General features: G+C 30.1%; 2 protein-coding genes and 1 pseudogene across 5 annotated transcripts; all 3 read left to right on the top strand.

The window, feature by feature from the left end:
• LOC140675684 (fatty acid synthase-like) lies at nucleotides 1–4553 on the top strand. The gene is made up of 5 exons (XM_072910298.1): nucleotides 1–4; nucleotides 2655–2815; nucleotides 3062–3331; nucleotides 3473–3981; nucleotides 4487–4553. Exons 1-5 carry the CDS (start codon nucleotides 1–3, stop codon nucleotides 4551–4553), a joined length of 1011 nt encoding a protein of 336 aa, XP_072766399.1.
• LOC140675616 (fatty acid synthase-like) lies at nucleotides 3074–21881 on the top strand (annotated as a pseudogene).
• Nucleotides 21720–27348, top strand: LOC140675618 (fatty acyl-CoA reductase 1-like). Of its 4 annotated transcripts, none has more exons than XM_072910192.1 (6): nucleotides 21720–21819; nucleotides 23241–23417; nucleotides 24482–24562; nucleotides 24675–24718; nucleotides 26340–26446; nucleotides 26534–27348. In XM_072910192.1, exons 2-6 carry the CDS (start codon nucleotides 23341–23343, stop codon nucleotides 26552–26554), a joined length of 330 nt encoding a protein of 109 aa, XP_072766293.1. In that variant the 5' UTR covers nucleotides 21720–21819; nucleotides 23241–23340; the 3' UTR covers nucleotides 26555–27348. The 4 variants fall into 4 exon arrangements, with proteins under 4 accessions (XP_072766293.1, XP_072766294.1, XP_072766292.1 ...); XM_072910193.1 differs by lacking the exon at nucleotides 21720–21819 and adding an exon at nucleotides 21925–22059; XM_072910191.1 differs by lacking the exon at nucleotides 21720–21819 and adding an exon at nucleotides 22258–22275.

Below are 27348 nucleotides of genomic sequence, written 5' to 3'. Positions count from 1 at the left end.
ATGGGTAAGTAAACCACACGCACAAGTGCGCGCGCGCGCAGAGACACACGTACACACACACACATCATATTACAATGTAAAATCTAACAATTATTAAGATATAACATATTTGTTTACAATGTGTTAGACTATAAAAAATTAACAGTTATAATATTTTTAGTTTGCAAATTTTGTAATTCTTTGAATTACATTTATTGAGTATAACTAGATTTTGATATAAACTAAAATATAGTAACGATACTATTGGTACCCTAATGGAAATAATTTTGCAACAAAATTTACGTATTTTTATAAATAAACACACACACACACAACGAAATTTAAATTAAAAATAATAGTTTTAAAGTTTGAAATCTCTACTTTCGAAAGCTTAGTATTATTTTTATGTTTGTAATTTTTTAAGTTTGTAATTTTACATGTAAGAAACTACGAGCTGGGCAAAATGCGAAATTTTTTTCTCACTTTATGGGCCTGTCATGTGTCTAACAAATCTGTGAAAATTTTTAACTTTCTAATGTGAAAGCTTAAAGTTTTTCCTACAAAATTATTTTTTAAAGTTTGTCTACGACTTTTTTTACCGAGTTATCATCGATTAAATAAAAAATAAGCATTTTGAATTTGATCGCTCATAACTCCGTCAAAAATCATCGTAAGTACCGCAATGAGCAAGAAAGATTCTTAAAGCTGAAACTTTGCTCCAATGATACAATTATCAAATTTTCTTAACAAACATATAAATATGCTATAAATTATAAATGGATGAAAATAACGTAAAAATTATCGATTTTTCTTTTTTTGTTTTGACTCAGAAAACAATTGTGTGGAAAAACAACAAAAATTTGTTCTTCACATTTTTTTATACTTTGAAGTACATTGAATTTAACAAAAAATTGCCAAATAGCTATAAGATTTTTTTTCATAGTGGCTACCATGTTTTTATAGGGCAAAAGAAATTGTGAAATTGCTTAATTTCAATAAGAAAAAATGGAAAATAAAGTCAATTAATGTTAAAAAGTTAGTTTTCAGCACACTTACATTAATTTTTACTAATCGTAAATGTCAGCAAAAGAAAAAGAAACGTATTTTAATTTTTTTTCTGTACTAAAATTTAATAATAAGTCGTAAAAATATTTACAATTTTTTACTTACAACGAATATTTTTATGAGTAATATAAATTATAAAAGTTGTAGATTATTGTAAAAATTACAATTATCCACAACTTTCTACAACATTTCACAAATATTTTTATGACCGATGTAATAAGTTACAAAAGTAAGTTATTTTAATTATATTTAATTTTCTTACCACTATGCCGGACGTGATTATTATTATGTACAGCTGTTTTCAAATTTTTCTCATAAGCAACTATAAAACTTGCAAAATATAACTAATAATATTGTAAGGATTATTTCTATCAGTCTAATTTCTGGTACAATCCCCATACAAATAATTCATACATGTATATTAAATTGATTTTTGGACAATTAAACAAATAAATATGTCCAAATGAATGAAAAAGTGAAAAACTACAATTTTTTTTGATTAAAATATATAATGTAGTTGTAGAAAATTTCATAACTTTCTACGTAAAATGAAAAACTATAAAGGTGACCCAAATCACGTGGTTTGGCGTAAAAATTACGTAAAAATCTAAAAAGTTATAATTGTATTATAAAAAATTGTAGTTTTTGAGTAATTTTTGTGTGAGAAATTCTAAAATTATTTCCACCAAGGAAGCACATGTAAAATAAAAAAACTGTTATAGCCCCAGAAAAAGCTATATATTTAATTAATGAATATACAATATATATACATATAATTATATTGATGCAGGAATGCATCGCGACCGAAGCGATAATCGCGCGAGCCGCTGACGCAGCGAGCCACGCGCGCCCGAGACCGAGCGCGAACGCGAAACCGGAAAGCGCTCTCGGAGACGCACCGGAAAGGTGTCGCCGAATTGCTAAAAGTTCAAGCGAGGAAATTCGACTTTGAACTTCCTCGCCTGCACTAAAACGCGAATTCAGCAACATAACCATATTTGGTCATGTTGCTAAGGGATCCCCTCCGAAGAATCATGCAGTTCGAGGGGAAGAACAGCACCCGCCGCGATGAAGCGACGGGCAGTCGTTGATCAGATCCTAAGGAGTAATAGTCGTCACGGGCAGTCGTAAAAAAGATCCTAACGAGTAATAATCGTCACGGGCAGTTATTAAATAGAACGAGATGCACGAATAACTAAGAGATATATGCGCGCCGCAGATAAGTCTACGCGTATCAGACTACCTGTATACGAGAGATACCGCTCTCTCACTTTAACCGATACTAAACGCAAGCGACATAACGTCCGCAGAGAGCAGTGACAAAATACCAAACCATTGATTTCTTTTAAACTGTTATTTATTACAATAAAACGAAGAAAGTAAGCAATTAAAAACATTATTAAAATAAACAGAGGCCACTGTCCGTCGTGTCCCCGGCCTTCCCTGAACGAATCCTGAAAAATCCTGTGCCCCCTCCCGGAGGCACAACAAAACTTTCAACAATTTTATTTATGTATGTTTAGAACCATTAAAATATGTATTACATTATTTGAAACAACGCTCGTGTCAACAATATTATGCAATAATATATATTTTTTAAATATTGATAGGTCGAGCTTTAATGAAATTTCCAGTATTTACAAGAGCAATCCATAAATGCGATACTGTCTTAAGACCTCATAGTATATTTGTCACAGATATTTTAATAAATGAAGACACACATATTGTTGACAACGTAGTTAACTTATTTGTAGGCCTCACTGGACTGCAGGTATGAACGTATTTGTATGTATAAATAAAATATATTGTTTATATATCGCGAGATGTTTTTTATATTATCATATTTTTGTGAAGTTTTATCTTTAAAAATCATAAAAAAGTAAAAATTTTTATAAAAGAATTGAAGTTAAGAAGAGCTTTTCAGATATACATAATAATATGCAAAAAACTAAATTTACAATATTTTATAATATTATTCAAAAGAAGAATATAAAAAGAAAAAATTAATATATTGCAGATTGGAACAGTTGATCTTTTAACAAGTATTGGTATAACTCCTGATATTATAATGGGTGATTCCATTGGTGAGTTGATTTGTGGATATGCCGATGGGTATTTGACGGCCGAAGAAACGATCACGTTGGCATATTATGCTGGCTTGACATTTCTTAAGTCAAAAATAACACATGGTTTAATGGCTGAAATTAATGTTGATTTCAAAACTTTGAAGAATATGTGTTCATTGGATATTGATATAGCTTGTTACAATAATTCACATAATTCTATCGTGAGTGGACCAACATAGTCTGTAAGAGAATTCCTGGCTAAGCTACAGGTTTGAAAATATTCAAATAGTATAAATAAATTTATCATGCTTATAACTATGTTGAATTAAATAAATAATAAAGTTTATTTCTTATTCTGATAGAATGACAACATTTCTGTAAAAGAAATTTCCTGTGGACATATACCTTTTCATAGTCGTTACGTCGAGCCTGCAAGAATTAAACTTTTGGAATACTTGACTCAAATATTACCACGGAAAACATCTTCAAGTTCAAAGTGGAAATTGAATGTTTTAAATAAATCTTATAACTGGTTCAACGCATCCTCAGACTCATGTCTAGCAAAATATTATACAAATCATCTACTAGCCCCGGTATTATTCTCAGAATCTGTGTGTGTTATTCCAAACGACGCAGTGACGATTGAGATAGTGCCGCATGACATTCTACAATACATTCTTAATAATTCCTTGGAAACAACAATAACAAATGTCGGTCTATATCAATGTTTTTACAAACCGAATATTGAAATATTTTTACACGGAAGTGGAAAGCTTTATAATGCAGGATTACAAACGCAGATTGCAAATTTATGTCCGAAAGTTAAGTTTCCTGTAAGTCGTGGTACACCGATGATTTCTCATCTTGTAAGGTAAATTACAATGATTAAATTATTGATTTAGCACAAGTTTTTACTGTAGAACAAAAGATAAAAGAATTTCAAAAAATACAAAATTAATATTAAAATTAAAAATAAAAAAGGCTCAGAATAATACAAATACATGTTTATGAAAACGAGTTTATACGAGCGTAAACACGTAAGAAAATTAGATAAAAATTTATAGATGATATAAATCCATATAAATAAACAATCACGCGAGATCGTTTTGAGGTAATACGCCGCCGAGCATTACACAATCTTTATCGTTAATTCTAATTTTTTAGTTACTGAAAATGACCCGAAATAATAAATTCTTCGATGTATTTTATTTATATTATCATGTAATTTTTATCTAATTTCCTTACGTGTTTACATCTAGCGTATTAGCCCACTTTATCATAAACTTATATTTATAGGAAATTAAATTACGTTATTTGTAACTGTATGACAGTAGACACACTAATATTTTATACATTATTGAATGAAATCTTTGCAGATGGAATTATTCCGAAGATTGGTATACATATCATTATTCCGGACAAAGAAAACTTACCAAAGGGTAAGTGATTGTTACTATTAATTTATTAGATGAAGAATTTTCATATATGACCGGGCATGTCATTAATGGAAAAAATTTATTACCGGCCACAGGGTATCTTTTACTTATATGGCAGATGATTAGCTGGTTGAAAACGATATATTATCTCGATCTACCAATTGTATTTGAAGATGTCAATTCTGTACGTTCTACGATTTTGTCAAAACAAAATCCAGTCAATTTAATTCTTATGCTTCAAAAAGGTAACTTGTACTATTAAAATAATTTTACGAATTAGATACATATATGTGGGATATGGTGGACAGAAAGATGTTATAAAATAAGAAAAGGATTTATTGAGGATATAGAGTATAATATAATGGTGTACGCACAGAATGACGGCTGAATACAAACAGCTCTGAGAGACTGCACTGATTCATCGTGCACTCTCAATATTTTAATCTGTTATAAACAATGCTAGATACTCGCACCGTATGATCTAGCCGCTAATGACGCAACGGTGAACTGATACTTTTCTGTTATAAACAATGCTGGATACTTGTGTCGTATGATGTAGCCGCTATCGCCTGCAACGTCGCACGCGCGCACATAAAACTTATCTTCTAATAACAGTGCTCTGAGGAATGCAGTATGTTAAGTAATGCGTTTTTAATCCTACATTTCGGCCATCCTGCAAGACATTCGCCCTCGAATGTTCGCGCACTAATCATGATTTTTCTCGATTTCCTCTTCATCTTCACTTTCCATTTCTCGTGCACCTGTCTAATTATTGAAGTTTATAATATCTTAGGCACTACTAACAATAATTCGCCGTTTCTATCACGATACAGTAAATCATTTCTTAATATATAACTATCGACTTTATTAAGTCTTGCTAACTTGATAATTTTCTGCAGATCTTGATCTGTACTCTGAGCTTTTTTAAATCTAGCGATTAGACCGTTATTATTATTACTTATTAGTAGGGTTTCCGGAAGGGGATATCTACTTAATACGTCTACATGCATCATGTTTCGTCCCGGTCTGTGTTGAATCTCATAATCATATTCTTCTAATGCGAGAGCCCATCGGGCTACGCGAACACATAAATCTCGTTTGTTCATCGTTAAAGCAAACGCTTTACAATCAGTAACAATTTTGAAATGAATACCCAACAGATATACTCTGAATTTTTGTAGTGACTTAATGATTGCGAGTATTTCTAACTCGTAACTAGTATATTTTTCTTCTGCTGGAGTAGTTTTTCCGCTTGCAAAGTAAACTGGATGAAAAGCATTATCTGAATAATCTTTTTGCATTAAAATCGCACCGTAACCAAATTTTGAAGCGTCTGTGTGCAATTCTGTTTCGACACCAGTTTTATATAATCTTAAAACAGGCTTATTACTTAAAGCTAGTTTTAAACTTTGAAATACGTGTTCTTCATCTTTTCCGAATCGAAATTCTACGTTATTTCTTAAAAGATTCGTTAATGGTCGCGCTATCATTAAATATTGATAAATAAATTTATGAAAGTAACTTGTAAGATCGACAAAACTTTGCACGTTTCTGATACATTTTGGAACTGGAAATTTCATAACTGCATTAGTTTTGCATTCCGCGGGTTTTATAGTTCCATTCGTCACAATATGTCCTAAATATATAATCTCTGTTTGGATAAATTTACATTTTTGCCAGTTAACATGCAGTCCAGCTTGACTCGATACTTCTATCACACGCTTTAAATTATTAATTGCTTGCTCAATATCTTGTGAAGGTATAATTAAATCGTCCATGTAAGTTAATACGGCTCCTTCAGAAATTAAATCTTTAAAGACAGCATTTATAAATTTTTGGAACACTGCAGGGGAATTGCAAAGTCCAAACGGCATTCGCATAAATTCATATTGACCTGTGGGAACAATAAAAGAAGTGTACTTCCTACTTTCTTCAGCTACTTCAACGTGAAAGAATCCGTTTTTTAGATCGAGTGTACTGAAAATTTTCGCGCCTTGTAAACAATCTAATTGATCCTCAATCAATGGTAATGGGTAACGGTCTTTTATAATTTTCTTATTCAATTTTCGGAAGTCAACACAAATTCTTGTATCACCATTTTTCTTTTTTACTAACACGATAGGACTTGCGTACTCAGAATTAGAAGGTTATAATACCCATCATCTATCCATGTTTTTAATTGGTTATCAACTTCTTGCTTTTCCGACTGAGATAATCTATGTGGTCTTTGTTAAACTGGAATATCATCTTTCAAAATTAATGTCATTTTAACGTTGACTTCACGCGTTTTCTTGGGCTCATAATTTTTTGCAATGACTTCTAGTTCTTGTCGTGTGCTTTTATCGGAAACATATGAAAAATCAAATGGATTCGCGTCTTCTATTATATCAACTTTTAATACCTCAGGTAATTCTGAATTATTCGCATAAATTGATTTTTCAGGAATTTTTCGGATAGTTACTTGACCTCCTACTGCATGTAATTCTACCTGATTCAAAAAGTCAGCACCAATCAAGATTGCATGCTTCATTATTTTATCGTCGACAACATGAAATATGATCTTATATATTTCGCCGTCAATAATAACATTTATTTCAAATGAACCGTACGTGCTATTATTTAACGAGCCTAAACCGTCAAAGTTTATCTTATTATTTAAATTCGGACGACCTATTTTTTCATAACATTCTCGATTCATCAAGATCACTACCCGTATCTATTATACTAATAAAGCATTGATTCGCAACTTCTACCTGCTTTATCTGCTTTTGTTGCGGATTTTTAGCATTTACACATGCGGCTTCTTTCTGCAAATTTACTGTTCCTCTACATGATTTCGCGATATGTCCATATTGATTGCATTTAAAGCACTTGGCACCTTTGTCTTTCGTCGGACACACTTTATCCAAATGATCTCTGCTACCGCAGTTGAAACATCTTCTTGTCTCCGTCGAACTTGTGTCTCCTCGTGTCATCTTTTTCTTTTCCTCCCACTTTGACTGCTTCGTCTTTGATTTGCCTTCCCCTTTTATCGCTTCGTATTGCACAAACTTTTCTTTTAATTTACGTATTGTTTTTGCTCCATGTAATATTGTTTTATTAACTGCGTCGTCTTGAATACCTTTAATAATATATCGAATTACCGATGGCGTATCAATATTAGCTTGTGCAGCGATCTCGAGCATTTTATATATGTATGCTTGATATGATTCGTCAATTGTTTTCTTTCGCCGCGATAACTCTCGATGCACTACATGACTGTCCACAACATTAGCAAATTCTTCTTTTAATGCGCACCGTAATTTCTTCCATGTCTTTGTGCATCTTTCATATTTTACGAACAGCTTCGCTGATCCACGAAGAAGGCGTTTCGCATATGCTACCTTCTGGGTGTCGGACCATTCGCACAATTCAGCCATTTCCTCGAAGTCTTTAATCCATATTTTCACGTCGACCTTGTCATCTCCGTTGAACGTCTCTAAGGATTCTTCAACATCTCTGAATGTCAGTAACTGATTTACTCGAGCTTTTCTTGTTTTATTTTGTCTTCTTTCGGCAAGTGGTGCTTCATCTTCGTCACTCGAATGTGTATCACTTTCACCATCATCTTCTTGCTCTTTCGTGTGTCTTCCTTGTTCGTTTTCGTTGTCACTTTCATCCTCATCGTCGTGATATTCCATTTCACCATGCTGAAGTTCGAGTTGCATAAATGGTAACAGTCTTAGGATGAGCTCATTTTTCGGTCTCGTCGTTTTCAACTTTCGTCTTTTTAATTCTTCAACTTAACCATCATCATATTCGTGAGCTTCATATGCAGATCGTCGTTTTCTGTGCTAGCGCCTGGTTCCGACATTGTTTAAATTACGTCTTAACTTCTTAATTTTACGCCTCAACGTCTTAACGTCTTTACGTCTTGAACTTTTCACGAACTTCTTTAAATTACGTCTTGAGATTTGTGAACGCCTCGAACTTCTTGAACTTTACGCCTTAACGTCTTGAACTTTTCACGAACTTCTTTAAATTACGTCTTGAGATTCGTGAACGTCTTGAACTTCTTCAACTTCTTTTGGCACTGCACTCTAAAGCCTCGATCCTGATCTCTGTCCCTATCCCGGACGAGAGCCCCCAAAAATATGTGGGATATGGAGGACAGAAAGATGTTATTAACTAAGAAAATGATTTATTGAAGATATAGAGTATAATATAATGGTGTACGCACAGAATGACGGCTGAATGCAGACTGCTCTGAGAGACTGCACTGATTCATCGTGCTCTCTCAGTATTTTAATCTGTTATAAATAATGCTAGATACTTGCACCGTATGATCTAGCCGCTAATGACGCAACGGTGAACCGATACTTTTCTGTTATAAACAATGCTAGATACTTGTGTTGTATGATCTAGCCGCTATCGCCTGCAACGTCGCACGCGCGCACATAAAACTTATCTTCTAATAACAGTGCTCTGAGGAATGCAGTATGTTAAATAATGCGTTTTTATTCCTACATATATAAAAAAATAAAAAATTTTTATTCGAAATACGCATAAATAATAAAATTTGAGAAAAATAAATTAAGAAAAGATTTGTATTTAATAAATAAACAGTTAATGATGAGAGTGACAGACATAGACATAAAAGTATAGACTATAGACCGTGCGTTTTTGTTTATTTGAAAAGTGGATGTAGACACTCACGTAGAAAAAAATAGATTGAAATGTGTGACCGTGCGTTTTTCTCTCCATGCAGTGTGCATTTACGCGAATGAGAGAGAACGCACGGTCACACACTTCAATTTGTCTTTTTCTACGTGAGCACCTACCCCCATTCCTCAACACTCGGTCTATACATTTATGTTTATAGTGACAGCAGAATTAAACAAAAATTTAAGTATATTAGTAATACTACATCTACATTAAATTTATATTTTACTGATTGTGAGAAAATTGATAAATATAATAATTACTCAGGTAGCACATATCTGGTTCATATACGTTTTCTAAACGTATTCAATTTTTTTGACCGTCAAGCACTAATAAAAAAATAGTTTTTGAAACCATAAATTAAGAAACGTTATTTTCGTTTTTAAAATATTTTTATAGACAGTATAAATTAATTTCTTAAATTTTAAATTATGTATGTATATATACATATAACTATATGTTTATATTAACTTTGCCAAGAAATTGCCATAACACTAAAAAAGCAAAAATAAAAACATTTTGTAAAAATTAAATAAATTCACAACACAGTTTACTGTAAATTGACAGTAAAAATCGAGTATAAACTACATTTATGCTATCATTCTGTTGATAATATTATATGTGATAGATTCTATATCAAAATGTTTGTTTCTCCTACCTTAAATTGAATCAACGAAAATGTCTGACACTGATTAAAACAATGATAAGATTTCAGATTTCAAAGATTAATGAGTTTTCCAATTTTTGAAAATACTCACTTGTTTCTATTTCCGTATTATGTTTGTTTTAGACTTTAGACTAACAATAAGATTACACTAGGAAAGCTACAATCACTAATTCTTTTCAAATAAATACGGATTTTAGTTTTTAATATAATAACTGAATAATATATAACTAAAATAACTTCTTTTACAAGTAATAATACAAATAATATAATCTTTTATTAATTACATTAATTAATTATATATTTTTATAAATATTATTTATTATTATCTTAAATACCTTATAGAAATTATTTTCGGTAGATTTAATTGTTAAGTATCATACGAATATTTTGTTTCAAAACGTCAAATAAATTTAATTCATTTTATGGTAAACTTGGTTAAACTGTACTAATGCACACAAATTTATATTGACATAAATAATTAAAAAGGCAGAACAATTAATACTAAAAGATATTATTATTGTCCAATACGAATAATGATAATAATAATTTATATTATTAATTACTTTATATAATATTTATAATATAAACATAAATAATCTACAATATAAGCAAAAGTACCTATTACCTTAATTATTTATGCTTACATTGTACATATGAGTACCCGATAAAAAATTTTTTATGTATAGTTATGCAGAATTGAATATAATTATTCTACAGTATTCTACACAATTGTGTAAAAATATATATAATTATAGATGACACCGTATAAAACGTTACGTATATTTATATATAAATGGATTGATAGCTGCAATTAGAATTATGTATATGTAAGCTTATACATACTTATACACAATGCTTGCAACATTTTATGTATAATTATACGTATATAAAATGGACAAATTTCATATATAAATTTATATAATTAGATACGACTATTTCTGTCTGATTACATATAAAAATTTTTTGCCGGGTACGATAACCTGTAATGTGCACCAATAGAATTCGCTATTAAACATAGCATACTTAGCATTTTAAACTTTGAAGAATTTCAATGCATAATTCTAATTTTATTAATAAAAAACTAAATCGATACTTTTAAAATACCTTATTAACATTAAAATTGAACTACAATTAGTAATGCGGATCACAAATATGTATATATAGTTTTGTTGTTTTGCATTTAAGCATTCCTCTGACAAGCACAGCATAAAATTGCAAAAATCTATACGCTCAATAAAGTACGATTAGAAGATACTACAGCTAACTTAATCTTTTGTAATTAATTTAATTACAAAATTATTTATAATTTACTGGTTATTAAAAATATTAATTTAAGTTTCTGACAAAAAAGCATATCTGTTCGCGAGAGCGCGAGATATCGCGGATTGCCGGACGATCGATAGCGAACTAAAACGTTCTAGGAGTCTTGAGACGATAAACGGACAACGGACAAGAGTCAGGTTGTAAGACGGACGACACTTTAGACAAAAATTTAATAAAAGGGTCAAAGTCCTTCAATATTATTTACACTATTTACAGATTCTTGAATTGGTTCGAGAGATCGAAAAGGCGTAGCCGGCTTAGGGTTTTCGACGCGCACTATCGAGAATTTTTATCTCGCTGATCGCAAACTACGGAGCGGATAAAAACAACTAAAATTAAGCTAATTAGTCTCACCGCGCGAGCAACGTGATAAGATCACCGGGTAGAGAGATTTCGAAAGACTCACAATTAGAGCGAGCGACGCAATTACTCTTTCTATAGCTATAGCTTAAACGAAACTTAGCGAGAAGTACGCGGCGCGCTTCTCGCGTCAACCTTTTATTTTATTTGATTGTGCCCTTCTAGAAGATTCCAGACTTTTCTCGATCGCTAGCAGTTTTTGCTTGTTTGTTTGTCGTTGAATTGTTGTCAGAATCTTCTAGAAAGGCACAATTAGCCGTTGAGATTGTTTATTATTAAACGAGGCTCCGAGTTTATTAAGACGAGCCTCGAACAATAGCGAAGAAATGGCCTGCGATTGGGCGTTCGTAACGTGAGCTCTGATTCGGAGCTGTGCGCGTGCGCGCTTCGCTTCCGAGGCGCTATTAATTATGAGCGCCGAAACGATCGTTAATAATTAATTTTGCAGATCCTGAACAATATCATGATCATTTTTCTTAAAACTTAAAATATCATTATTAACCATATTTACAAGAAACTACTATCTTACGATATTCTTACAGGTAGTAACAAATTCGAAATAATCGAAGGAGATAATGCTGTCGTTACTGGAACAGTACGAGTTCCAGTTAATATTGAAAACGAGAAAATAAGTACTACATTTAGTGATCGAAATAACAATGACAAAGAAGAGATGACTATGAAAGATATCTATAAAGAATTAAAACTTCGTGGTTATCAATATATGTACGAATTTCGTGGACTAAAAAGCGCGTCAGTGACAGGAAAGAATGGTCATATCGTCTGGTCTGACAACTGGGTAACATTTATGGACAACATGTTACAGATGATGATTTTAGGACAGAATACGAGAAGTCTCTTTGTACCAACAAGAATTCGTAAAATAGTAATTGACCCAAAATCTCATATAGAACACATCAGAAAATTTTCAAATAAAAAAAACGGTAAGTTTACAGTGTTATAAGTAAGCACAATATTTAACAAAAAAATATTACTTTTTTTAAATATGCATATATTTAATATGTTATTGTGTTATATTGCAGAAATCCTTGTACAGAATTATAAACATTTAGATACTTTGATATCTGGAGGAGTAGAAATATACGGCGTCACAGCTACAGCTATATCTCGCCGACAAAATGTAGTCAATCCCGTTCTTGAAGAGTACAAGTTTGTTGCTCATCGAGATTTAACTGTGATGTCTTTGCAAGATGCAATAAGAATGTCGGTGCACATTGCGCTTGAGTGTTACAATATGATAAACGTAAAAATTATCGAATTTATCGAGGATTGCGATCAAGTGATGACGGAGAGTTTAAATTGTTTATTTGTGAATACAGTTTTAGAAGAATTACCACAAATTCAGTCTAATATAAAACTGGTCACAACACACGAGCAGTTCAAAGATATTGCTTTGCCTGACAACGTTAGTGTAACAGAATTTAGGAAACTGACAAAAAATGAAAATTTTTTAATGGTCATTGGTTTCGGAATTTTAACAAAAAATAAGAACGAATTATATGAACAATTATTATTGGTCATGATGCCAAAGGGCTTTCTTCTGACATTGGAAGAGTTGGATGCTACTTACGACTACTCATGTTTGGATAAGTATGGATTAAAAGTAGTTTTAGAGAAACGCACCAACGATAAGACAATTATATTATTAAGAAGAATACAAAATATTAAAGGAAATCAGCAGATTGTACATGTAAACAATTATGAATTTTCATGGGTAGCTAAACTTCAATCACTTATGAACGCAGATGATGAGACTACAAATACAAGGATTATAGTCATTGCAGAAGGAGATTTCGAATGCGGATTAATCGGCCTTGTTAATTGTTTGCGAAAAAAATCGGGCGGTGAAACGATTAGAGGTGTATTTATTCAGGATAAAGATGCGCCTATTTTTTCATTGCAAGAATTGTTGTACATGAATCAGCTACAGCTAGATTTGTCGATCAATGTTATACGTTCTGATAGCATTTGAGGATCTTACAGGCATTTTTTTTCCATTATCTTTACTAGAACCAAAATACGTAAAAAGTGCTTATGTTTCTCAAATGGTACGTTAAAGAGATTCGGTATTTAGGAAAAATTTAAATAATGCTTTGTGATACTTTTTATATAATTTAATAAAATAATAATTTACTGTAACTTTAATAAAATTAAAATAATTTATTATATTTATGTATTTTAGATCCGAGGTGATCTAAGTACTCTTTATTGGGTTCAAAATGAGGTACCTATTGTCAACACTAATGAAGAAAATTTAATAAAGATAGTTTATGCATTCATCAATATTAGAGATATTATGATAGCTAGCGGTAGACTCACCGTCGAATCTATCGCAGTTGAACAAAACAATAATTCTTTAATTGGAATGGAATTTGTTGGCTTTAACCAAAATGGACAAAGAATAATGGGATTGTGTTCAACTGGGTAAGATAGCGATATAGATGAGTTTTAATTAATATATTTCTAATTAACAAACTATTTAGAATAAATTTCTTGTATTCAAATTAGAAATGATTTTCAAATAAAGCGAGAAACAAAAAATTGTTATATTTCAGATATGCTACTTTTAACTCTTACAAAATATCATTCAAAATAAAAACACTTTAATATGACTTTAATATTAGGTATACAATATAATAATTAATACATTTATATATGATTTTCATTAATTATTATATTTAGCGGATTGACGAATATTCGCGTAGCTGACAAATATCTTAGTTGGATCATACCTAACGAGTAGACGATGGAAGACGCAGCGACGGTTCTCTGCGTATATAGCACGTGCTATTATGCTTTGTATTTGAGAGGTCAAATGAAGAAAGGCGACAAAGTGTTAATTCATTCAGGTACGAGAGGCATTGGTCAAGCAGCGATTTATCTTGTGCTTCACGAAGGTTGCGAAATATTTATAACGGTTGGGAGTGTCGAGAAACAAAACTTTATAAGAGAAACGTTTCCCTCTATTCCCGAAGATCATATTGGAAACTCTCGAGACACGAGTTTTGAACAATCGATTCGCTGCTTAGCAAAGGGTGGTCGTTTCCTCGAAATTGGAAAATTTGATATGGTTTCTAATAATCCTTTAGAAATATTTGCATTTTCCAAAGGCATTAGTTTTCATATTTTTTTTACTAGATAAATTATTTTCTGCAAAACCAGAGAAAAAGGCAATATTATGGAACATAATAAAAGAAGGTTTAAAGAATGGCGCCATCAAACCGTTATGCAGAAAAGTCTTTGAAAGAGATGATATTGAAACTGCTTTTAGATATATGGCTGCTGGAAAGCATATTAGCAAGGTATGATATTTTCCAATATACATAAAATAAACAGAATAATTAGAGTATTAAATTCTCAAAAAATGCACACAATTTTTGTCTTTTGGGTTATTTTTAATATTACAATAAAAAATTATTTTTTAAATACTCAATATTTTTATTCTTGAACATTAAACTTAGAAACTTGTAATTTTTTGAAATATACATATATAATGTATAAGTGCATATTTTAATTTTTGGCTTTTAAAAGTGGACTTAATTTATAATTGTTACATAAATTTATGTAACAATTATAAATTAAGTTATTATATCTTATTGTTAGCTCATTTATTTTTTTTTTTTTCTTTCATGTTACTAGTTTTTCTTTGTCATCCGATTTATTTTCTCTCTTGGTTGACTCTCTCTCTCTCTCTCTCTCTCTCTCTCTCTCTCTCTCTCTCTCTCTCTCTCTCTCTCTCTCTCTCTCTCTCTCTCTCTCTCTCTCTCTCTCTCTCTCTCTCTCTCTCTCTCTCTCTCTCTCTCTCTCTCTCTCTCTCTCTCCTCTCCCTCTCTCTCTCTCTTTCTCCCTCTCTCTTTCAGTTCTCTTCTATTTTTAAATTATATTTTTTTTTATTTTTCCTTAATAAAATCCCCGTTTGTTAATTTTATTATTGTTCATAATTAATCCTTTTTAATATTTTTAATTCGATATCAATCCCTTTTAAATATTTTTTCACATTTTTTCTAAAACATTTTTCTAACGTTACTACATCATCAGTATATGTTAGCAATCAAAATCTCTCACTGTTACGCCATTAATTTGACTTTATTCGATTTTTATTTTTGTATCCAAACTAAATATTAGAATAATCGAATTTACAATCTTTGTTGTTTTGTTGCCTCAAAATTTCTATTATTATTTATTTTGTATTTTGTTTCTTTAAATAGTTATATTAATCTTTGTAACAGCCTTTTTTTACTTCTGTTTACTACTTTTACTCTCTATCGATATTATCAAATTCTTTAAAATAAAAGAAACAAAGACACTTCTTTTAGCGGTCAAAATTCTTTGAATTATACTGTAAAATTTATAAGTGTCTTTTTAATCCGTATTGTGTTTCTTTTCTATCTAACCTACATTCTCAGCAATAACGTTTTACTTTTTTTTCTCTTTAATTTCTTTGTCAATATATCCTTTAATATAATTATGCAACTTGTAATATACAACAGTAAAATACTCCTAAAATTTTCCATTTCCTCCTTTTAATCATTTTTTTAAACATTGGCACAATTATCGCTTTTCTTTGTGTGAAAAGAAAGATTTTGAAAAAACTCTTTTTTTTCAACTATGTTCTATTGACTCTGAAATTTTATATTGCTTTATATTACATAGCCACATTTTATTTAACACTTTATTTATTCTCATAGATCTCTATTATTAATTTTTACATTTTCTAACAGTTTCTTATTCTTTATATACATTTCTCATTTTTGTCCTTTCTCTCTAATATTTTAAAATATATATAATAACGTTTTAAATTGATATTATTTGTAGATAATGATAAAAATTCATAAAGAAGATGAATCTTTGGATACGTCTATACTCGCACGTCCCCAATACTACTGCCTGCAAGACAAATGTTACATCGTTTTAGGTGGTCTAGGTGGTTTTGGACTAGAATTAATTGATTGGTTGATTCTACGTGGTGCAAAAAAACTAGTAGTGACTTCACGAAATGGAATAAAGAACGGTTATCAGCAATCAAGAGTAACGTTATGGTGTAAATCTTACGATGTAAATATACAAATCGTTACTACACTGATACCTCGAAGTACGAAGACTGTGAATCTATATTAAAATTTGCCGAAAAACAAGGTCCTGTGGATGCTATATTCAATCTCGCAGTTGTTAAAAGATAATATATTCAAGAATCAGTCGCCACAAGCATTCGAATATTCCTTTGTGTCAAAGGCATGGATGACAAAACAGATGGATGAATTATCGAGAACAATTTGCCCTCAACTTCGACATTTTGTCGTTTTTTCTTCCGTTTCATGCGGAAGAGGTAACGCAGGCCAAACAAATTATGGAATGGCAAATTCCATAATGGAAAGAATTTGTGAGAGAAGAATGAAAGAAGGTTTACATGGTTTAGCTATACAATGGGGCGCTATTGGTGACGTTGGGCTTGTCGCAGATATGCAAGAAGACAACAAAGAACTTGTTATCGGAGGTATATTGCAACAAAGTATATCTTCTTGCTTGGACACATTAGAAGTATTCTTGCTACAAAATCGACCAATTGTAAACAGCATGATTGTTACTGAGAAAAGAAAAGGCTCTGGTACAGCAACTAATCCACTTGAAGCGGTTGCAAATATTATGGGTGAGTTCATAAGCAATTATTATGTAAAAGATTCGTGAGGAAATATTTATAAAAATAAATTTTTATTTGACTGAATGTATTATTAAGATTGCATTATGTTGAAATAATAATGCATTATAAACATTGCAAAAATGTTAACTTTAATAATTATTATATTGCGATTTTAAGATAAGGTCCAATTAAAATTACATTTAAATATTTAATTTTTTATCTAATTTAATTCCTTCTTTAATTTATAAAATAGGATTAAAAAATCCAAATATAGTAACGCCAAACATACCGCTAGTTGAACTAGGCATGGATTCAATGATGGCAGTGGAAATTAAACAGACGTTGGAAAGAGAATTTGATATTTTATTGACAGCTCAAGATATCCGAAATCTGACTAGTGTAAAACTTAGAGAAATGACAAATACAGCCGAACAAGAAAAGACATCCGACGCCACTGAATATAATACAAATGATTTGAACGGTTTAAAAATATTGACTCGAAAACTTAAGGATTCAGACTTGACTTCAGATATTTATGTAGAACTCTCTACAAAGGAGGAAATTGCTGGAAGCAAAATATTCTTTATACCAGAAACTGACGGATGTGTAAGCGTATATAAACTAATAGAATCAATTAAATCCTCGGTCATATGTTTGCAACACGGTGTATTTAATATGCCGGATTTTACTCGTTCAATAATGAAATTAGCAGAATATCTTTTGCCTGTACGATGTTACAAGATAATTTATTTGAAAAATTTATTTTATTATTAAACTGCTATTTAAATAAAAAAAATATTTGATTATACATATACAATTGCGCGTGCATGCATGCACATGCTTTTCTTATATACTGTTTCATATATTTTCATTTTTCTAGCACATATTGGAGAAAATGCAAAGTCAAAAAGAATTTTTAATTGTGAGTTATTTATTCGGATCTTTAATCGCCATTGAATTAGCAAAATTATTAGAAGCTAAGAATTTCTCTGGACGTTTAATACTTATAGATGGAGCTCCTGATCAAATGAAATATTTGATTGAAAAATTTTTTCTTATACTACAGAACAAGAGTTACAAAATATCATTTTATCTCATTTAATAGAAATGTACCTTGGCTTTAACAATGAAATGGTTAGTTAATTATTATAATTAAATTATAGTTTTTTTTATTACAAAAGTGATTTACGTAACTGTTACATATAGTTAATAGGAGAAAGATCTATAAAAAAGGATATAAGATAAATATATAAGATAAATTGTTAGAATATTAAATTTTTTATTATTTTAATTTATTTAATCTAGATTACAAAAGTCAAGTTTGTCAAATTTCTTTAACACTTTTTTTAATAATTAAAAATAATAACAACAATATGCATGTATGGGCTATTCCATATATGTATGTATGTATGGAAGTTATATGATAATAACAATAATTAAAATAAAATATTAATTAATTGAACATATATATATATGTTCAATCCTCTCTTTATATATATATATATATATATAAGGAGAGGGTAAAGATGGCGGACGGAGAGGATGGGCGAGTAAGAGTTCGGAGTGTTTTTTGAAGTTTTGACAAGGATGGAGAAAATGGAAAGTGGAAAGGAAGGACAGATGGGGAAGCAGAAGGACAGTGTAGTGAGAGAAAGTGGAGCAGAAGGGAAGGTCAAGCAGAGAAGAGAGATATAAGGACGGGAAAGTTGGAACGGGATGACAAAGAAAGATGACGTGCAGGATCGGAGAAGCGAAGAAAGGAGAGATAAAGTGGAGTAAGGAGTGTTGCACGGAAAATTGATGGAGAGGAGGTCAAGAGAGGATACAGGAGAGAAGAGGTATAAGAGGAGAGGACAGGAAAGAGGGAAGATGGACAAGAAAGATAAAGGTTGGCAAGGGGGAGAGGAGAGCGGTGTGAGAGAACGGAGTGACGGAGCAGGAAAGAGTAAGGAGTATCGAGGACGACGGACAGATGGCAGCAGGTAGCGGTTCGAACGGTACAGCACGGATAAGACAGCGGACGGATCGATGTCGGTAGGAGGCGGGTCGATTGATCGATAGGACAGGTGCGTCTAGAAGTGATAAGGTGCAAGCGAAGGAGGTTAAGAGAAGAATAGAAAGTGGTAGATAGAAAGTGGAAAGATAAGAGTGAGAACAGAGAGAAGAGCGTGAATAGAGAGGAAAGGAAGAGGAAAGAAGGAAGAAGGAGCTAGGGGAGATGGAGGAGCTAAGAGGGTTAAGGGAGCAGATAGGAGAAATGAAAGACTGTGTGACGGAGTTGCTGAGAGTGGTGAGGATGATATATAGTGAGTTAGGGAACAGGAAGGAGAGCAAGGAGAGAAAGGTAGGAGACGAGAGGAGCAAAAGGGCGTCGGAAGAGGAAGAGAAGAGAGGAATGATGGAGTGGCGAGGAGAGGAGAGGAAGAAAAGGAGAGAAGAGCGGCAATAGGACGAGGGGAAGAGAAAGAAGGAGAAAAGAGAGTGAGCGAGGAAGGGAATAAGAGAGAGGAGAAAGGGGGCAAGAAGATGGTGAAAGAGGAAGAAAAGGAGAGAGGAGCGGCTATAGGACAAGGGGAAGAAAAAGGAAGAAAGAAGAGAGAGGAGAGAGAGTGGAGGGAAAAAGAGACAAGGAGAAGGTGGGAAGATGAGGGAATAGAAAGGGAGAGGAGAGAGCGGCGAGAGCAGAGAAGAAGAGGAGAGGAGGACAGGGAGAGTGAGGCATGGTGGAAGATGGTAGAAGAGGACAAAGAGGAAGAGTGGGTGAAAGGGAAGAAAAAGAAAGAAAGAGAGAGGAAAGAAAAGCGGGAGAGCGTATGGAAGAGGATAGAGGGAAGAGCAGAGAGGACAAGAAAGGAGAAAGAACGCAAGGATATGGAGAGAAAAGAGAGAGCGGAAAGAGAGGAAGAAAAGAAAAGAAAGAAGAGAGAAAGAAATGTGATATGGAGAGGAATAGAGGGGGCTAATCAGGAGGAAAGGAGATATATGGTGGAAGAGATCATTAGGAGGGAATTAGGCAGGAAGTTGAGGATGAAAGGGAGAGAAGAAAGAAGAAGGGAGGATAGGACATGGATGGTGCTAACGGAAATGGAGAGGAGAGAGGACGGGGAAGAGGTATTAGAGAAGGAAGGAGAGATTAGAGGGAACTGAGGAGTGAGAGTGGACGAGGATTTGACAATGGAGGAGAGGAAGATGAGATGGAGGATCGGGGAGGCAGCAAGAAGAGAAAGAGCGAGAGGCAGGAAAGTGATAGCAACAAGCAGGGAACTGAGGGTGGATGGGAAGAAGTGGAGATGGTTAGAAGAGGAGAAGAGATGGGAAGCAGAGAATGGAGAGGAGAGAAAGATGAGAAGTAAAAGGAAAGAAAAAGAGAACGAGTAGAAGAGAACAGGCAGAGAGAAAAGATAAAGGGTCAGAGACAAAGGGGTGGACGGAACGGAAGGTAAGATAGAGAAAAGAGGAAAGAAGAAAGAAAAGGAAAAAGGGTGAGAGAAGAAAGGAAGGATAAAGGGTCAGAAGTGAAAGGGCGGAGAGAGCAGGAGGAGAGTCGGAGGAAAGAGGAGAGAAGAGAAAAGAGGAGAAACAGGAAGAAAGGGGAGAGGGGATGAGAGGAGGGATGGAGAGGGGAACAGTTTGTAAGGTCGTACAATGGCCAGGCTCGCGGAGGAAAGGGAAGGGGGACATGTAACAAGAGGAGGTGAAGAACTAACGGGGATATAGGAGAAAAGGACAAGGGTATAATCTTGTTATTGTAACTTGTATATATGTAGATATGTATGTGTATGGGCAAGTACATGGGAGATTGTAAGGGGTTTGATGGTTTCCTGAAAACACCCCGGCAACCCGAGGGAGTCCGGAATAAATTATGTATTATGATTATGTATGTGTATATATATATATATATATATATATATATATATATATATATATATATATATATATATATAAGATAAATATTGAATTATAGCACAGTAATTTCAGGTAATAATTAATAAAAAAAAATAATTTGACTTATATAGGTAGAAAATCCAGAAGAATTAACTACTTGATAATAAAAATACGGATACATGCAATACTCCTAATACGCTAATACGCTAAAATGGAGTATATTGTTGTCTCAGTTTGAAATACAGAAAGAGATTGTTCTTTTATACAGATTATTTATTGTGAATAATGTAATACTATTATTTACAGCCTGTGTTAGAGTTGAATAACTGTAGTATGGGAGGAGAAATTAGAACTACTCTCTGTCCACTTTTCAAAGGAGCTCAATCTTTTGGAGATAACTATTGAAAATTAGAAACTTTTATCTTCAACGTTTTACGATCATATAATGGCTATACAAGATTATAATATAACATTATTGCCACATCTTAAATCATCTATAACACTATTGAAACTCACATTTACGTTAATTCTTCCTGAAGTAGATTATGGTTTACATAAAGTAAATTTGACTAAAGTTGTAATATTTTTTACACTAGTATATCATTTTTAAGACAATTTTTATAAGAGAATACTTTTTTCAGATTACCGAAAGTGCAGTACAAATTCATTATGTGGAAGGTACTCACATTACAATGATGGATAATGAAAAGATCGCATCATTTATTAACGAAGCATTGTAAATTAAAAAATATAATAATATTATTAATTATTAATTACATTAAGAAAATGACGATAGGAACAATAAATTTTCTAAACAATCAGTGAATTAGTTAACAAATGTCATTTAATAAATTACATTAAAAAATAAAACATAAGTTTTATTATTACGTAAACGTTTGCGCACACACATCAATTAGAGTACGTTTGTTATGAAATGTATTAGATTTAAAAACTTGCGTTTTATTTTTTAATGTAATTTATTAAATGATTTTTATTAACTAATTTACTAATTGTTTAGAAAATTTATTGCTTCTATTGCCATTTTCTTAATGTAATTTAAAATTTAAGGAGCGGTTATAACACATTAGATAAATATTTCGAATATAATTACTTTAAATAAATTATTAAAATAAGGTAAAAATTATTGAAACGCATAAACTTACATATTTTAATTTTATAATTAATTTTTCGTGTTTTATGTTATGTTCTCGTATAACAAACTTGAAACATAAACAAATTTTTAAATTTGAACGCATATACAAGTTCTTAACAAAAATTTATCTTCTCAAGAGGATTTAATTTTGCAATGGAATGATTTGAATCAAATTTACAGCTTGAAAATTTTTATAATACTGATTAAATGATTATTAATAAATATCAATAATTTAATTTTTAATTTACATGAAAGATAGAAATTAAAATTGTATCAGATAATTATATTAAAGTGTAGAAAGAATTATGTAGAAAAATTTATATAATTATTGTAAAATTTATTTTTATTTCCTATATTATCTTTCAAGAATAAAAATATAATAAAACAATTTTTGTTTATTATTTGATTTTTTTGTATATATTTATTTACTGTATATATATATATATATATATATATATATATATATATATACAGTAAATAAATATATACAAAAAAATCAAATAATAAACAAAAATTGTTATATATATATATATATATATATATATACAGAAATAAATATATACAAAAAAATCAAATAATAAACAAAAATTGTTATATATATATATATACAATTCACATAAACACATAACTATAAAATATTATACTTACAGGTAGATTTCTTAAAGTATAAAAGTAATCAAGGATAAGCAAAACATTTAATGTAACACAAAACATATATCTAAATATTTATTTTTTTATCAACTCAGAATATTAATTTTCATGTATTTTTTTACGCAAAGTGTTTTAAAAATATTAGTTTGTAACACCATTTTAAAATTACACATTTTTTCAAATACTTTTTTTATTGTGGTGGTTTTGTGGATTCAACTTTCCCAGGACTCATAATAACTAAAGTTATGCCATTGAATATGTATATTATCTTATATAAACATGTTATATGTACTAGGCTCTTGGGATTGCAGAAGAAGATATATGTGGCTAATCGTGCTCTGGAACATTTTACGTTTAACGAATGGAAATTTGATAATACAAATAGTCGAGCTTTAATGTCATCAATCCCATTTGATGACCGAGAAGCGTTTTCAATCGATCTTTCTGATGCCGACATAGAAAAATGTATTAGGTAAGTATTCAATTCTCTCTTAACTTTAAATAAAAGAAAATAGTATTAAATTTTAAAATCGATTCAGCATATTATTTAGAGCATATTTTTTAGGCTTTCATTTTTAATTAAAAACTCATTTCCATAAATATTTACTGTATTTTGCTGTTTATTAAATTATGTATCATAATTTTAAAAATATTGTCCTAAATTTTTGAATAAATTGCTTCTTTTGTAAAACGCACAAAAATTGAAATTTGAGAAAATAATTTATAAAATAATTTTTACTGATAACAATAGAAAAATGTAATAATAAATAAATAATAAAGTACTGTCACGTATTGAATGATATATATATATATATATATATATATATATATATATATATGTATAATTTATATACATCAGTTTAGTATAAAATTACATTTTTTTCTTTTATTTAATGTATTTAAAAATGTAACATTTCTGATAATTAACACATATTCTTTTTTTTTCTTTTTCTATCTTGCAAATTTGAAATTTTTAATTAATAGACTTTTATACATCTATAAAATGAAAATTTGGATTAATTGGTCAATATATTTATATTTTTTAATCGATATTGTATTAAAATAAAATTTTGATATATGAATTACAAGCCATGTTAGTTTATAAAACATTTTAATCTCTAATTCTACTAATCGCACTGTAAGAGAACAAAGAAAAATAAAAACAAGAATAAATTAAATTTTGTAACTTACACAAACAGATAGCATATTATCATAAAATGTACTTATTGCTAATTAAAATATATAATAAAAATATAATAAATTTTAAAAATATATAAAGAAATATTTGAATTTTAAATAATCTCTGTATAAGTCAATTTAACATATTGTGTAAATAAACAACAAATGCACAATAAATTGATTAAATAAGCATGTTAGATTTACTTCAGCTACACGATAAAATGAAAGTTTTAAATTGCTGTAAGATAGTAGTATATTGATTTATAATATTGTTTAATTTTGACATCTTTTCTCTAATGTTTACATTATGTATAAAGAAAATTTGAAGGTATTAAATATTTATTTTATTATTTAAAGAAATGGAATAATAGGTGTAAAAAAATATCTTTTACACGAAGACATGAATCGATTAGATGCAGCCAAAACACATTGCAAAAGGTAAGTGTTAAATATAAACAGAACATTGTTGTTTATATGTTAGATATTAAGTATTTATTTGTAAAACGTATTTGTAAGATTAATTTATTAAATTATTAAATATTTATTTCAGAGTGGATCAATTCGTCGCAACTTTTAAAACTATTATTGCTATCGGTATGCTATGGATGATATATAAGTGGATATGTTTTTAAATATTTTAAAAAGAAAAAGAAGGTCACTAATTTATAAATATTGTGCAATTTTTATAAATTAGTAATTACCTCTCTCTAAAATGTTTAATAAATTCTATAACTGTACAATTGTTGTATAATTGTTTAATTATAATTTCTAACAATTAAAATAAAAATTAAAGCTATAAAGACATAAACAAATGGAATACGTATTATATTTTGTTCTCTTTCTCTTTTTCCCCCTTTTTTTATTTTGCGTCAGAAAGATATGTATGTATATATAATTTTATTTTCTACAAACTCTCTTTTATTTCATACTCTTTCTATCTCTATATTGTATTTGTTTCACTAAACTGCGTGTATATGTACATAGAGCAGATATCTAATTTTTACAGTTTAACAATTAAAATAAAAATTAAGGCAACTTATGAAAGAAAAGAAGAGGATTAAGTAAATATGTCTAAAAGTTTCTTATTATTAAAACTTATATTAACACCTTTCATTTTTCATTGAAGATGATTATGATCTAATAAGATTTGTACAGAACAAAACATTTTTTAAATATCATTTTAGTATAATTTTTATAGCGAAAATAATTTTAAAAAATGAATAAAGGCAGAGCAAAAATTCACGTGGAAGGTACTTATACACAATAGCTGTGTTCCCTTTAGATGCACGCACTGAAAGCATCAGTCTACCTTTGTTACTTATTATATCTCATAGAAAAGTAAAATAACGCTTTCAGTGCGTGAGCGTCCAAAGAAAACAGCCACAGATAAAACATGACAAAATAATATTATTTATTAACAAAGTATTGTAAATTAAAGAATATAATGATTAATTACTAAATAAGCTAAATAGTATTGAAAAACATAAATATTATTAAAACGTAAAAATTTAAATATTTTAATTTTAATTAATTTTTTATAATTAATTCTTTTACATAATGACGATTTTTTTATAGTAACGAACAAATAAATAAGTTCTTAACCCGAATAATGTTCTGATAAAATTACATAAACTATTAATAAAGAATTAACCAGTGAATAATATTCTTAATTCTTTTGTTAGTGCATATTTTTAAAAATGTATATATATATATATATATATATATATATATATATATATATATATATAATACTCTCATAAAACAGTTTACATTTACAAAAAAAAAACGAATTAAAAATATCTCAAAAAAAAAGCAAATGAAAAATTCTTTACGTATAGAGTACTCATATCATAATGATGGATAATAACAAAATAGAGTTATTTATTAACAAAAAATCGTAAATTAAAGAAACATGATAATAAATCATTAAAATAATTATACATATAAAATTATATTCCATTTAACACACAGAATTATAGGAACAATTTCAGGAATTACGCCCAATATTCAGAATTGAGTATAGAAATTGAAGAGTGTTGAAATTTCCGTTATAATATGCCTTGCTATTAATAGTCCACATATCGAAATTTAGTGAATAAGAAATACAACAAATTTAAAAAACTGTTTGAGTTGCTAATTATTACTAAAAAAATTTATATTAATATTTAGTTTGTGTTATTTATGAAAATTGATAGAATTTTTGTGTTACATTCAGGTTCAGAGAAGGATGTGCCAAAGAAAGAACATAACAATTACTGCATTAAAGTCAGACGTATTATGGTGAATGATCGGGTCGAACAAATCGCAAAGTTCGAAAAGCAAGTAAGAGACGGTTCTGTCGCTATTATTCCGCTTTTCCAAAAGCCTGTTCTGTGGTTTCTTTTTGTAATAGAATTTAATCTCTTTTAGACGGAACGGGACCAAATGTAATCTTTGGACTGGGAGTGAGAGAAAGTTAATGAGAAAATAATAATTTAAACATAAAATCTAAATATATTCGCAAGTTAAAAAACAAAGTATTCATTAAATTTGTATATAATTTTATAATATTCATACATAATTTTATAATATATTAAATAACACTTTGTTTATTAAATGTTGAGTGTGAATCCATGTATGCAGGTTTGAGTGTGTATGTTGTCTCGCAAATGTTACAATACATTTGTACGGAAGTTATCAGTCAGAATGACATCAAAATGACTCTAACGTTAAGTTATAGGTTTTGACTAATTATATTATTTTTTATATAAGAAAAATTAAATGTAACTAAAAGTGTAAATGTGTCCTGTGTGAAAATATGAATAATATCGAGGAAAGTGGTCAATAAAGAAGATGGTCATTGAATTAGAAAATAAGCGAGGGAATGGAAAAAATTGATTCAAAAGATCAATATATTAGAATATTGAATTAATTTATGTTTAAGAAAATTAACTTAATTTTAATGAGAAAAAATAGGAGGAAATTTCAGTTAACATACCATTTAAGCTGACTCTCTTAACATACTGGCAATACGGCGATATGACTATTTTTTTTATTATCAATCTAATGGTTATTATCATGACTTTGCGGAAAAAGAGGAACCATCAGGAAATATTACGTCCGACAGGATGTAACATTCATTATTTATTCTCCGACATTTTGCGTACAATTATTTCATAAATGTTCTTTTTTTAATTTTTTATTGCTTTTACTGTTTTATAAAAATTTACATCATATAAAAAGTA

The sequence above is a fragment of the Anoplolepis gracilipes genome, unplaced genomic scaffold (assembly GCF_047496725.1).
Source record: "Anoplolepis gracilipes unplaced genomic scaffold, ASM4749672v1 Contig20, whole genome shotgun sequence".
Classification (NCBI taxonomy): Eukaryota; Metazoa; Arthropoda; class Insecta; order Hymenoptera; family Formicidae; genus Anoplolepis; species Anoplolepis gracilipes.
The sequence above is the reverse complement of the archived record's forward strand: the minus strand, read 5'-3'. Positions and strand labels throughout refer to the sequence as shown.